Source organism: Solea senegalensis, linkage group LG11 (genome assembly GCF_019176455.1).
Source record: "Solea senegalensis isolate Sse05_10M linkage group LG11, IFAPA_SoseM_1, whole genome shotgun sequence".
In the NCBI taxonomy this organism is placed as follows: Eukaryota; Metazoa; Chordata; class Actinopteri; order Pleuronectiformes; family Soleidae; genus Solea; species Solea senegalensis.
This window is the reverse complement of record NC_058031.1, coordinates 21,824,315-21,838,041: the sequence shown is the minus strand read 5'-3', so window position 1 is coordinate 21,838,041 and position 13,727 is coordinate 21,824,315. Positions and strand designations below refer to the sequence as shown.

General features: G+C 41.0%; 1 protein-coding gene across 1 annotated transcript; it reads left to right on the top strand.

Annotated features, from left to right (window-relative positions):
- The first annotated feature begins 9,713 nt into the window (after positions 1–9,713).
- snai1b (snail family zinc finger 1b) lies at positions 9,714–11,299 on the top strand. Its single transcript, XM_044037321.1, has 3 exons — positions 9,714–9,937; positions 10,210–10,764; positions 11,055–11,299. Exons 1-3 carry the CDS (start codon positions 9,856–9,858, stop codon positions 11,234–11,236), a joined length of 819 nt encoding a protein of 272 aa, XP_043893256.1. The 5' UTR covers positions 9,714–9,855; the 3' UTR covers positions 11,237–11,299.
- Positions 11,300–13,727: the final 2,428 nt, after the last annotated feature.

Genomic DNA, 13,727 nt, shown 5'->3' with positions numbered 1-13,727 from the left:
ACTACCAATTCTGCCTCTGTGTGGTCACTTTCATATGTGACGAGATGCAGCGCCACACTACTGTCACTTCAACACATCACAGACAATCAGGTGGATTACAGGTCCCCTTTATTGCAGTACAGCATCACAGTGGAATGACGATTGAGAAATAGCATTTTTTTTTCTGAATTACCAAGATACTTAGAACTCTCGCGAGAACCTCCAACCTGGTAAATCCATCGACGTGACTATCTCCAAGTGTCTTAAACCCAGATCAAAGTAAAACTTGATTAAACTAAATAAGCCGTCCATGTTGTAACCATTAAATAGGGTTCTCAATAAAAAGGAATGAATGCGTTTCGTTTCAAATGCTTCTAAACTCAGAAAAAAATAATCAGTGAATCAGAAAAAAATACTCTGAAAAACAGACCAAAAAATAAATTACTTAGAAAAACAAACCAAAAAAGAAATTACTGCGAAAAACAAACCAAAAATAAATTACTCCGAAAAGCAGACCAAACAATAAATTACTCGGAAAAACAGAAATAATTAGGCCTCCTTTATATTTTTTTCAAATGAATGCATCCTCTCTGTCGCTCATCAAACAAAATAATTGACAAATAAATGATTTTAACTCCGTGTGATCATATATCGCATATTATAATCCATTGTCCATGCTGATACATTACAATGCTTTAAGTAATGTTACTTTGACATTTCTATTTACACAACATTGAACGCTACTCAACAACATTCTGCGGTGCTAGCGGGCTAGCGCGAGCCTCCCGAACGAACAGGCAAACACAGTAGTACACACATGTTAAACAAACAAAACTAATACAACTGACACAAGGAGACGAGACCTGCGACACAGCATCACAGTGGTTGACGATTGTGAAACGCCAGGGTAACACATGGAACAGGTGCCCATACTTATGCTAGCCCAACACAGAAAATGCACATTTTAATCTGTAAAATGTCATATAGCGACAAGACCGACCATTGACGAGGCTTACTTACTTAAAATGCATAACACGGTAAATAAAAACACTGTAAATAAAATAAAAACACAAAGTTATTGGTTATCCAGGACCATGCCTAGAACACAACTTACCACAGTACATTCCTCATAGCTCTCTCTGTGTGTGTGTGTGTGTGTGTGCTGAGGCAGCTTGTATATACTACCCCTGTGCCAGTAAGAGGCGCTGTTGCGCCACTTTTGCCATCACTCAACCAAGTACATTGTACTCTGTTACATATAGAGTTTAACTCTGTTCACTTATCTACCCTGTTTCTATCTAGTGCACTTCTTTCCAAGACTACTTCTATTCTCCTTTAAGGCACTTTGGATAAAAGCATCTGCTAAATACTTAAATGTAAACATACTCTCTTTTTACGGGGTAGTGAACTTCTGTTATTGTCTATGCTTTGTTGGAGTAGCTGTAATGAATGCCACCAATTAACTCTTGATTATTAACACCTGTCAACTGAGGTGATGACCTCATGAATGACATATCGTTCCCCCAGCTTGTACAGTGCCACCCAAAGTAAACAACCACATATTACACTGTATACACGTGTCCCTTTAAAAACACATAAAATCAACCTTTGTTTCTTTCCAGAATGCAAAGGTCAACAGAGGTCAGCACTTGTTTTGTCAAAAAAATTTTCACAATTAGTTTCCCCAAGAAGTGCTTGTTTTGAGAAACAACATAGAGACAGATGACGTGTGTTTGGCCCCTTTCACTCATTCACTGTGCATCGACGCATCATTAGTGAGCACAACGTGTCGTCCAGCCTGAGGGATTTGTTGCTGAGTAACAACAGGTCAGTGTCACCTTTGCCCTTATGCTGGATTATACACACACGCGCGCGCACACACACACACACACACACGCGCACACTCACTCATTCTTGTAGTGAGGACACTCCGACATAATGCATTCCCAAGCCCCTTACCCCAACCATAACTATCACAATTAAATGCCTAACCCTAACCCCTAACCTGAATTTGACCTAAATCTAATTCTAACTCCAATCCTAAACTCAAACCTTAACCCTCAAAAAGCCCTTTAAAGTTGTGAGGACCAGTGAAAATGTCCTCACTTTCCCATAATGTCCTCACTCCCTATAATCAAATCCAACTTTATTTATAAAGCACTTCAAAAAACAACAACAGCTGAAACAAAGTGCTGTGCAACAGAGATAAATAATATAATAAGATGAATAAATGTATAGATAAATAATATAATAAGATATAAGAAATGACAACAAACAATAAAACAAACAATAAAATACTGTAGAAAGTATTAATAAAAACACAAATGAAAAATAAGCTACAATAAGCTCAGAGAGGTACGGTGGGGCAAGACCATTAAACAAATAAAATTATTTTAAAATGCTTTATAATAAGCTTTTTGGGCCTCACATAGTTATACATACACATGTCTGTGTGTCCTTTCTTCTTCTTAGGACACATGTGCAAGCATGTTTGAGTGATGGGATGAATTTGACCTCTGATGTCACAGCTGACCTTTAAACACATGTTGAACATGCACGTATATGGTCTTTGACTGCCCCCTTGTGGCTACTGACTGGATAGTCCATGTGTGGTGTCCTTGCATTTAGCTTTGTATTACTAGAACAGGGGTAGTATTTTTGAAAAATGGTGCTTCCCAACCTCAGTTCCCCCGAAAATGTGTTTTGACTGACAACTGACTTGCAGACTATTAGTAGTCTTTGACTGCCCCCTTGTGGCTAATGCCGGGAGAGGCCTGTTAGTGGATCAGTTCCTCATGTGACCAGAAGATGGCGTTAACTCATTGTTCTTTGCTCCATGCACATCCTAAGGGTATTACAGGTACTGTACATCCAGGGAATGATACACACGTAAAAGTATTAATACTTCTACGGTTGTACCAATAAATATATACAGTACTTTACACTCATCGCAGGCTAAATGAATGAATGAATATAGTTTTATTTCGGTTCCAATATAAATACTTAAATTATGTGCAATCAATTGACAAATATTACCATACATACTTCCACTCAACATTTTGTCACAACAACATTTTTAAGCCAAGGCTTATTTTTGCCTATCCTGTGCAATCCATAAAATAATCCAAAATATCAGTTACACAAATCAGAAGAAACAAAATTTACTGTAAATTCTTACTTCTTAATCCTTTCACATTTCAGTCATTTTACATTGTAATCCTTAAGTATTGTACCTTTCAATGTTTTCTTAAACTCAACAGTGTTCTACACAATTTCAGTTCATCACTAAGTCCATTCCATAATTTAACTCTAAAAAATGAAACACATCTATATTTAACATTAGTTCTCACTTTACATATTTCAAAGACACACAACCCTCTTAAATTATACTTTCTTTTCTCTTAGTTAAAAAAAATGTTGAATACAGGTGGGAAGACTTTTATTTCTAATGTTTGTACAATGTCTAAGAATTTTAAGATGCCAGACTTTATAAATAATTTATTAGTGGTTTCACAAGAGGAAGCTTTGTTAATTATTCTGATAACTCTTTTCTGGAGTTTAATTGTAGGGTCTATGTATGTCCTGCATGTATTTCCCCAAACCTCAACACAATATGACATATATGGCATTAAAAGTGAAAAGTATACTATACGCAGACGTTTATTGTTCAACAAATCCCCTACTTTATGAATAATTCCAATAGATTTAGCTCATTTCTTTTTAATGTATTCTATATGTGGCTTCCAACTAAATTTATGATCTAAAATGACTCTCAAGAATTTAGTCTCATATACTCTTTCAATTTTTACTCCATTCAGGAATAATTTAATTTCCCTAACACCACCAAACACCATACATTTTGTTTTATTTTGATTTAATGATAACTTATTAATATCAAACCATTCTTTTTTACTGTTGTCAACAATTCCTTAATGTCTAGTCCTGAACAAAATAAAGTTGTATCATCTGCAAATGTAATGAATTTCAACTTATGAAATACTGTACAAATATCATTTGTAAATAAAGTATAAATAACTTAGGTTCCAATACCGAATCCTGTGCTAAATCAGAGGTTTAGCACCAGGATGACAGTGGTTTGAGACATTTCAGGCTGCTCCTCCACATTTCACTGTGTCCTTGATGGATTTTCCTTATAACATCTGAGAGTTTGTGCCTGATAGAGAAACCTGAACACAGAGTGTGTTCAGATGGTGTGTGTGTGTGTGTGTGCGTGTGTGTGTGTGTGGGAGTGTGTATGAGTTCAGACTCATGCATTCCTCTGGGATAACCTTATCATCCTATGGACCTCTGCACCATAGGGCAACACATACACAAACACACTCATGCATGCATGCACACACACACACACACACATAACAAACAAGCAGAGGTAAAAAAAAATATTAAATCTTATTATGTCCTATATGGTTAAATCATTTAAAGACCAATGTGCAAACAGTGATTTGTCACAAAGCACAAAAGTCTAATGACCACAGTGCAGTGATGTGTTTTCTTTTTTGTGTGTGTGACACAGACACAACAACATTAGGAATATAAATTCTAATTTTACTTTTAAATTCAACATTCTATGTGACAGAGTTGTGCTACAAAGCTTGTTAACTTACTGAACATTATTTCAGAGGTTAGCTCGGATTAACCCTCGGAACTCAGAGCATTTCGGCTGCTTTTCTGTTTAAACGTACAGTATATACAGCGATATACCAACTATATAAACACGCCTGAGCAAAAAGTAGTCAAAATGTTTAAAATGTGGGCAATTTGGAAATACGTCACAGTTCAAAGTTTGTTTTCATGAACAGAAGGAAAAGAAAAACGCTCTATTTTTGTGCACTTTGTGCATTTTGTGCACAATTCTTCTGCACAATTTCTATCAATACCAAGTTGACCCTAACCCTGGTCAGTGCAGCAGTCCATATAAGTATAATTAACCTGATAAAAAAAAAGCGTGGACTAAAAACATTTTAAATGATAATATAAAAAGAAAGTTCTTTAGATATCTTCATAGTATTTATCTTGAGTAATTTGATGCTTCAAAAACCAAAACATTACACTGGTTCACTTTTTTTTGGGGGGCCCCATAAAGGTTAGGGCCGGCACTGATTTAATCAGTGGAGGTTTCCTTGTGAACCAGCTTCAGTGGAAGTGACAACAGCTGTTAATCACAGTCTTTCACATTCAAGCAGAAAGCATCTGAGGAGGGGGATTGACCCGCGTGTCCTTTTCCAATCGTCACATGATTCACGCGCGTCACCTGCATGAAGAGTCATGAAGATGTAAATGTGGCCCGAGTGGAGTCGTTACCTGTCGTCTGGATGGACTGAACGGAAACAATGCACCTGTGACTGTTCAGAAGCCCGATGGGCTTTTAACATGTAAAAACCTTTAAAGGCTACACTTTTGTGGCAGAACAATGACAGGGAGAGGGTGTCAGGGGACTTCTTTTCAAACACATGAGGACACACACACACACACACACACACACACACACAGAGCAGGACAATCGGCCCATAGCCATCAGCTCACACACTGAGGATACACTCATTTTCTTTGGTCTCATGGTTTCAAAAACAATCGCGTATGAAGTTCTGAGTTTATTCTATATATATATATATATATATATATATATTCTCATTATTTGGTTAAAAATGATTCATTAACTGTGTCTCGCGTTACTGTTATAGGAGAGAAAGTAGTGGAGACAATTGATTGATAATTGTAATACAACATGTAAAACGGTATTAAATTGTCATGTATGCAGCTTTTTGGCTCGCAGGTCATTTCAGGGTAACAAAAAAGACAAAAAAACTGATCTGTAACTGATGTGATGTTAGTTCTGTTTCATGTTTCATGTCTCTGTGAATGTGTTATTCTTACTCCTGCTGTTTTTCAATTCGCTCTTTCGTAAATAAATGTGACTGGACCTAGAACTCTTTGCTTTCGGATGCAATTTTCCCCACAAATATTCACAAAAAGCAGCTGTCAATCACTTGGGTTTATGCTAGATACATAGAACATAGACCGTAGAAATATAAACACGTATAAAATGAGCCTCAGACAGGGACTAAGACATCGACAGCGTCCGCCTGCTTCCAGCACTCGAGGTGTCATTCTCCTGAAATGAAAGCAAGTCTCTCTCATTATTCCTGTCATTTTGAGAGTGTGTGTGTGTGTGTGCTTCATCCCTGAGGCCAGAGAGGAAAAGAACATCTGTTCTGCTGAGCTGAAAAGTGTTTCATGTCTCTGTGTGTCCTCTGTGTGTCCCGAGGTCACTGCGTTGTAACACAGAGTTGTCTGCAGTCTGCCCTGCAGAGGATCAACTGTTTTAGCATCACTCTTCCTGCCGTACGCGTTTAAACCACTGGCTCTTGTAATAGAAAACGCAAGGACACGAGCAAAGCATGGTCCACGCCTTCTGTCTCCTCCAGACTGAACTATACTGCAACGCACTCCTCATCACCGCGATCCCGAGCAAGAGTCTCCAGGGACTCTGAAATCTGAAAATCCTCAAGAATTCAGTGTTTATTACAGCTGGGGTCCACGTCATATTTGAAAGGGTGTAAAAGTGCAAGCAGCCTTTTAACAGGCAGACATCATTTGCACATCCTTCACTTCAAATCATGTATTTTGATATTTTCATGCACATATTAAAATAAGCTTGAGCTCATTGAAGTATCTGAGGCGTTTTTACACGTCTTTGGAATAAGCAGCAAGACATTTTTCGTAATTTGCAGGTGAATTTCGGAACATCCTCTCATTCACATCGAGCACGATGCTGAGAAAAGACTTGATCGCCAAATAAAATCTTGTTGTAATGAAAATGTGAAAGAATATAGAGAGAATATAACATTAAACGTATTTGCTATAAAAAGGAATACAACCTTTGTTTGTCATTTTCACATTGCACCTAACAACGCTTGTTAGGTGTTTTAATTACATTATTATTTAGTTGATTTTAGTTTTTGCATCACAAATATGTCATTATTGTGAGCGATGCATTGCTCCATATCAAAACAAGCACTTCTTTAAGCAATATCAGTGAAATATCATCATGAATATATTTATTGCATCATATTTTAGGGTCATATCGTAATTAATTCTTAATTCTAACCCTAACCTGAAATACTAAGTGTTAACCCTGAAAAGACCCTTTAAGGTAGTGGACACACATGTCCTCTCAAAGACAGGTTCGTAGGTTTTTGGTCCTCACAAAGACATAACTACAGGTGCACACACACACACACACACACACACACAGAGAGATTACTTTCACGTGTGTGTTTACTGCTGCACTGACCTCCTGACCACCAGTCTACGTGGCGTCGGTGTCAACAATCGCCCTAACGACGTGTGAACTTCTGGGCATGCAGCGACAATGGCGCCTCCTGCAGACAGGTGCACTCACACTCTGCTGCCACCTGATGCTGCATCTGCTGTGGAGGAGGATGTGTTGTTGTTGTTGTTGTTTACAAACAACAACAACACATCACAAAAGATGAACGCAGGAACTGCTCTATATGCAAACCATGCCATACATGTATCATTCATTCATTCATTTGCTCTATAAATTCCTCTAAAAAGAAGAAGACATCAGCGGACAGTTCAAGAAAATAGAGCATTATTTTAGTTTAGTTTAATGATGTAACATAAAATGACTCGTTTTTAAAAGTAAATAGATTTATGGGGTATGTGAGTGTTTCACATTCATATATGTCAATATTTTACATTAAGTTATTCTCCAATTGTAATAATTTTACGACTTAATTTAATGTTATTTATTAATTAAGTGACAATAACTGACAATTAAAATGTTTGTTTTTTCTCTTTTCGATCTCGCTTTTATTCTCGATCATATGTTTCACGTGGAATGTTGTTGTTTGTCTTTTGATTGTGTTCTTTTTCTGTAAAGCACTTCGACTCAACTCGAAGAAAACCGTTCGCAGAGCACATTTCACACGTGGATGAAGATTAAAGGTGCTGCACGGAGCGAGGAAGGGATTCACTTCAAAACAACGCGTTAAAAAGAGTAGAATGAAGAGGAAAGGGCCAGAATAAAGGTGTCTTAAAAAGAAAAACACCAGTATTTAAAGTCAAACAAGTCGAATGAGCCCATTTCATACATATTGAAATGCGAAACGAAGCGCTTTACATAAACAAAAACATCCCCACCCACACCACTCAATCACACATTCACCCACAGAGGGACATTCACACCTTCATGAACACAATTAAGACAGAATGAGCTGAGGAAACGCGGTCTGCAGGTGAGGAAACACTACAGGAAATGATGTAAAAAAAAAAGAAGAAGATCAAATTAGATTGAATAATTATATTCAATACCAAAATAAAGGAATCCAAGAGTACAGGTTTCATTTATGGCACAACATTACGCGCAGGTTCGTTTTGGCTCTGGATAATAAAACAAAAAGTCATTTCCTGTGGGGAAGTCTTACATACCCCGGTCTCTGGGTGACGTCATGCCACTTATAGAAAGGGTCAGGTATGAATGAAGCCTTGTGTGGATTTTAACATCATCACCATGTTGCTCCTGTCAGCTGCGTTAATTTGAACCTCGGCTCGTGCTGTGAGGGGAGAACAGCGCCTCTTTTCATCCAAGCGGGCTCCTTCTTTCCCCGCGGAGACACAAACAGAGACAGAGGGCTTTACGGTCAGGATGAACTTAATGATAGAAGAGAAGAGAACAGAGCGTTTGTCTCCTCTACCTTATTCTCTAAGAAAGGAGGAGGAAATGTGCCCTTTCTCCTCATCACATCACCGCCGGGGTGCGTGCGTAAAAGCCCCGAGCAACAGACGCACAAAAGGAGCAGAGGAGAGAAGAGAAGAGGGGGGAATCATAAAATGTCACGTCTCTGTGGTGAAAGAGAGATTTCTAAACAACATAACACTTCCTACTTATATGTCATATATAGGATCATCTATCATTCATGTTATTCCACAATAATATCATTAAAAACTACCGACAATAAAATAATCACATTTTATAAAAAAATATTCTAACTTTTGTAAAAAAAAATCAAATTTTATAAAAATAATCTAATTTATAAAAATAGTCTAACTTTTATAAAAAATAACATTTTATAAAAATAATCTAACTATAAAAATATGATCTAATTTGTAATAAATTATCACATTTTATAATAACTAGTAGTCTCACATACGACACAATGTCAGAATAAGAAATAAAATAAGATACGATTAAGAATATAAAAATATAACATATAAAGCACATAATAATAATTAAGAATAAATAAGTTTAGAAGTGTTTTAAAAATATTGCACCATCTGCAACTCACAGGACATGTCGTTCACTGCATTAGCCGACAGAGGGCGCTGCAGCTTTAATCTGCAGCGACATGGGGCGTCGACAAAATAATCTTGATTATAAAAAAGTTCAGTTGTTTTTTTTTTTTTGACGTCTTCTCCACAAGGACAACCCACGTGCGCATGTTTGCGCATGCACACCAATGAGGCTCATGAACACGAGGCAAATAACGAGACTGTTGTTAAAAAAGTGTCACAATTACACATTTTGCAGCAGCTTCTTTTTTCTTTTTTGGCGCCGCGGCACCTGCGACTGTCCGGAGCGGGGACGCAGCGTCTGACCCAGGGGGCGTGTCTTGGGGGCGGAGACGTGACCGCCCACCTCGCTGCTGTGCTCCGCTCCTTCTATATGAGAAGGCGAGTTCCCTCGTTGAGTCACATTGAAGCTGGAAGTGACTTTGAAGATCTCGTTTTCTTATCCCTCTGTGTCGTGACTGCAGCCCGCCGCCGGATTTACTATCAACATCGTTTTGTTTTGTTTTTTGATTTTTGCGTTAAAACACCCGAGAGTTCAACATGCCTCGGTCATTCCTCGTGAAGAAGTATTATTCAAACAAGAAGCCTCACCACAGGGAGACTCACCTGGAGAGCCAGACCGGTAAGACTTCCCTAAATGTTTGTGTGTCTGACATGTGGAGTGAACTTTACAGGCTGTAAAGTTAGAAATGACAACTTCACACACAACAAGTATGATTAAGAAGCAGATTAAGATGATTTTAGTTTCCTGGCTGCAGGAAAGTGTTTCTGGCAGGTGCAGTGAAAGCAGCCTGTAACCAAACACCAGCACATGCTTGAGCTTAATTAAATTATCTCCTCATCTAAGTGAAAAAACACCCACCTGACTTTCATTTCCTCTTGTTGTGTTGTCAGCTTTTGTCCCTGAAAGTTTTCCCCGGGCTGAACTTCCAACGCAGAACAACAGCTCTGCCCTGACCTGCTATCCCAGCAGCCCCTTCTTCAGCAGCAGCAGCAGCAGCATGGACCCACTGCCCGCACCTCTCTCCCCAGTCACCCCGGTCTCCCTGCCCCCGTCACCACTGGGTCCTCTGGACCTCAGCAGCTCGCCCTGCAGCAGCAGCAGCAGCAGCAGCAGTGGTGAGGACGAGGAGGACAGTGGCCGCAGTTCGGATCCCCCCAGCCCGGACGTCATGCAGCACCTCTACCACTGCCTCCACTGCAGTAAGAGCTACACCAGCCTCTCTGCACTGTCCCACCACCAGCTCTCCCACTGTGCCCCTCCCTCCCTGCCCGCCGAGGTGTCCGCACGCCCGGCCTTCCACTGCAAACACTGCCCAAAGGAGTACAACAGCCTGGGGGCGCTGAAGATGCACATCCGCTCGCACACGCTGCCGTGCGTGTGCCCCACCTGTGGCAAGGCCTTCTCCAGACCGTGGCTGCTCCGAGGACACATCCGCACACACACAGGTACACAAACACACACACACACACTGAAGCCATGTTAATGTAACAGCTGGTTGCACCTTGTGCTCATTGATATTCATTGACGTCACCTCGTGTGTGAGCAAATGTTATTGCCGAGTGAGACACAATCTAATCTCAAGCCTGAAAACGCATGAAAATGGGATCAATCTGCATGGAGTCGACCTTTTGTTGCTTATCTGTCACATCGTTTGAAAGACAATGACCTGAGGACAGAGCTGTTGAAGAAGTGTTTTCCTCGAAGCTCACTATTTTCTCCCTCTCCTTCCACACAGGTGAGCGTCCCTTCGCCTGCCAGCACTGTAACCGGGCGTTCGCCGACCGCTCCAACCTGCGCGCCCACCTGCAGACCCACTCCGAGGTGAAGAAGTACCAGTGCGGCTCCTGCTCGCGCACCTTCAGCCGCATGTCGCTGCTGCACAAACACAGCGTCTCTCGATGCTGCTCCGCGTCGTAAAGACACACATTCCCCCGGACTGCTGCTCCTTGGAGCTGCTTTGCTGACTCTGATCCGCTGCCCCCACCGAGAGACTGATCAGCTCATTTCAAAAAGCCATGTTCTGTTGCTTTAAGTGCCTTTTTCTTAAAAATCGCTGTAAGTTTATCTCTTTTTAGGTCGTATGGGTTTATCTGCAGCACATTTTTGCTGCGTCAACTGTGTGTGTCTGTGTGTGTGTGTGTGATCCGAGGGCAGCTGGACATGCAGTTAATTCCCAGGAAACTCCATTGGTGCCGGCCGGTCCGGGACTCTGGCCATGTTGCAGCTGCTTGGGTGTGTTTGTGTGTCTGTCTGTCTGTGGTGTATGCGTGGATGTCATTCCTCACCATACTATACATACATGGTGTGTGTGTGTAAATGAGCAAGTGTGTGTGTGTTGAGACAGCTGTCTGTGAGTGTGGTGCAGTGTGGAGGCAGGGGCGCTGAGAGACGCGTTAGCTGTGACCTCAGCGACAGGTGACCCTCGCGCTCGCCCCCGCAAACACTTTCCACGCACACACACACACTCGTCATGTCATCACACATGAAAGGAGGACCCACTTACAGTTGATCCAAAACAAAACTTTATTGTTATTCATTTTTGACCTTAAAGTTTTTATGAAATAATGTGCCTTTTTTTTTTTCTAAAAAAAAAAAGGTTGTGTATTTTTCTGCCACGTGTAAATAAATGCTTTGTTTTTTTTAAAAAAATACTGCAGTGGACTTACTGTGTGTGTGTGAGTGTGTGTGCTAATATGAATGTGTATTTCAACAGGCATTGTATTAACTCCATACTCTAAATGAGTTGATCATGACAGTTCCTGAATAGGATGGTAGAGCTGTGTGTGTGTGTGTGTGTGTTGGGAACTGGGGACAGATTTGAGTGATGCTGAGTGATCAGAGGAACACCTGCACACACCTGCCCGGCTGTCAGCACACAACATACAGGCACACACGAGAACACACGAGTCAGTGACCGGAGAGGGAGTCACATTAAAGGGAGAGTTCATATTTTGGAGTCGCCAAAGGGAACACAATTCATCAACAACAGGCTCGTCTAATAAAATCGACTCCCAACTCAAGTCTGCACACTCCATAGAGAAAACCAGTGATGTGTTATTTTGTGACTTTGGGTTTGAAATCCTTGGTTCAGATCGACCTCGGTGGCATAACCTTACCAAACAAGACCAAACCACAGATTTCCTCAGGAGCGTGTCATTGACAAACCATAGTTTCTGTCAGATAAGACTATATTAAATATTCCATAGACATAAGGGGGCATAGATTTTGTGAGGCCTTCTCTTTTCCCCCCGTGTTTCCCCCAAATTTCCCCCCCAAAAAATGCGAGGACGAGAAGTGATGACGCGAACGGGAGCGAACAGGAAGTGGCGTGGATTCTTGTCCTCGCATCTCTTTTGTTCTTGACATAAATGCTAAATAAATGAAAAGTTGAATAAATGGACACACCTTCGTTTTTGGTTTGTTTGTTAGATTTTGGGATGAACTGTCCCTCTTTAGTGAGAGAAAAAAGATTTCTCAGCACTGTGGGAGCGGTCGCAGAGCCATTGTTCAGCCCTGAAGCAAATAAAACTTGAAGAAATTGAAGAAGCGTGTGCCCGGCTCTGAGTCTGTGTCTTAAACTGGTTTACAGCAAATTTAAAGAATTTAAAGTCAAAAACAGTGTGGGGGGGATTGTAGTCGTCAAGCTCTGCTCAAAAAGCCCCTATGATATTAGCCAAGTGTGGGAATCCCACAGACTGGCGTCATGCTGTAGGATTAACCACAGATGGAGAGGCAGGATCTTTAGGCTCAAGACCAACACATTACTGCAGAGTCTCGCTTTGGACGGAGCTGAAACAACCTCAGGACTGACACATGTGTCGCCATCTGCTCCCTGATGGTGAAACTCCGGTTACCTTGTGGGAACTTTTAGAGGAAGTCGGTGCTTATGAGCCCAGCTGAGGGTGATCATCCAGGGTGCACATATGGTTGCAATGTGTCTGCAGCGTGCACTGGCCTCCTGACCCACACACTGACGCCAGCAAGTCTTGGTGAGGTAACACCGTGTTTCCTCCAATGGCTCTTGGTGTTGAGAGGTGGATGTGTGTGTGTGTGTGTGTGTGTGTGTTTGAGGAGACAGTCAAAAAGCTTGGGATCAGATTGCATGACTTAGCTTGCCCAATGTAAACAGCACCTGAAAGGCTACACACATGTGCACACACGTAGACAGCCATTGAATGGATATCTGTAAATTCAAACAGAGGGGGGGGGGGATTTTTCATTTGTCTGTAAACGTCTCTCCTCCGGGGCAGATATGGCTGCAGAGGTGAGGCTGTTGTAGCTGCTGCTGTGTGAGCCACAGGGAGCTGAACTCCACCTGAACTGTTCAAAGTGTCGGTGCCTGTGTACTTTACAATGTGTTCACAACAGTGGCGCTCGTTGGTTCTGTGAAACAGGGGGGGCGCTCATT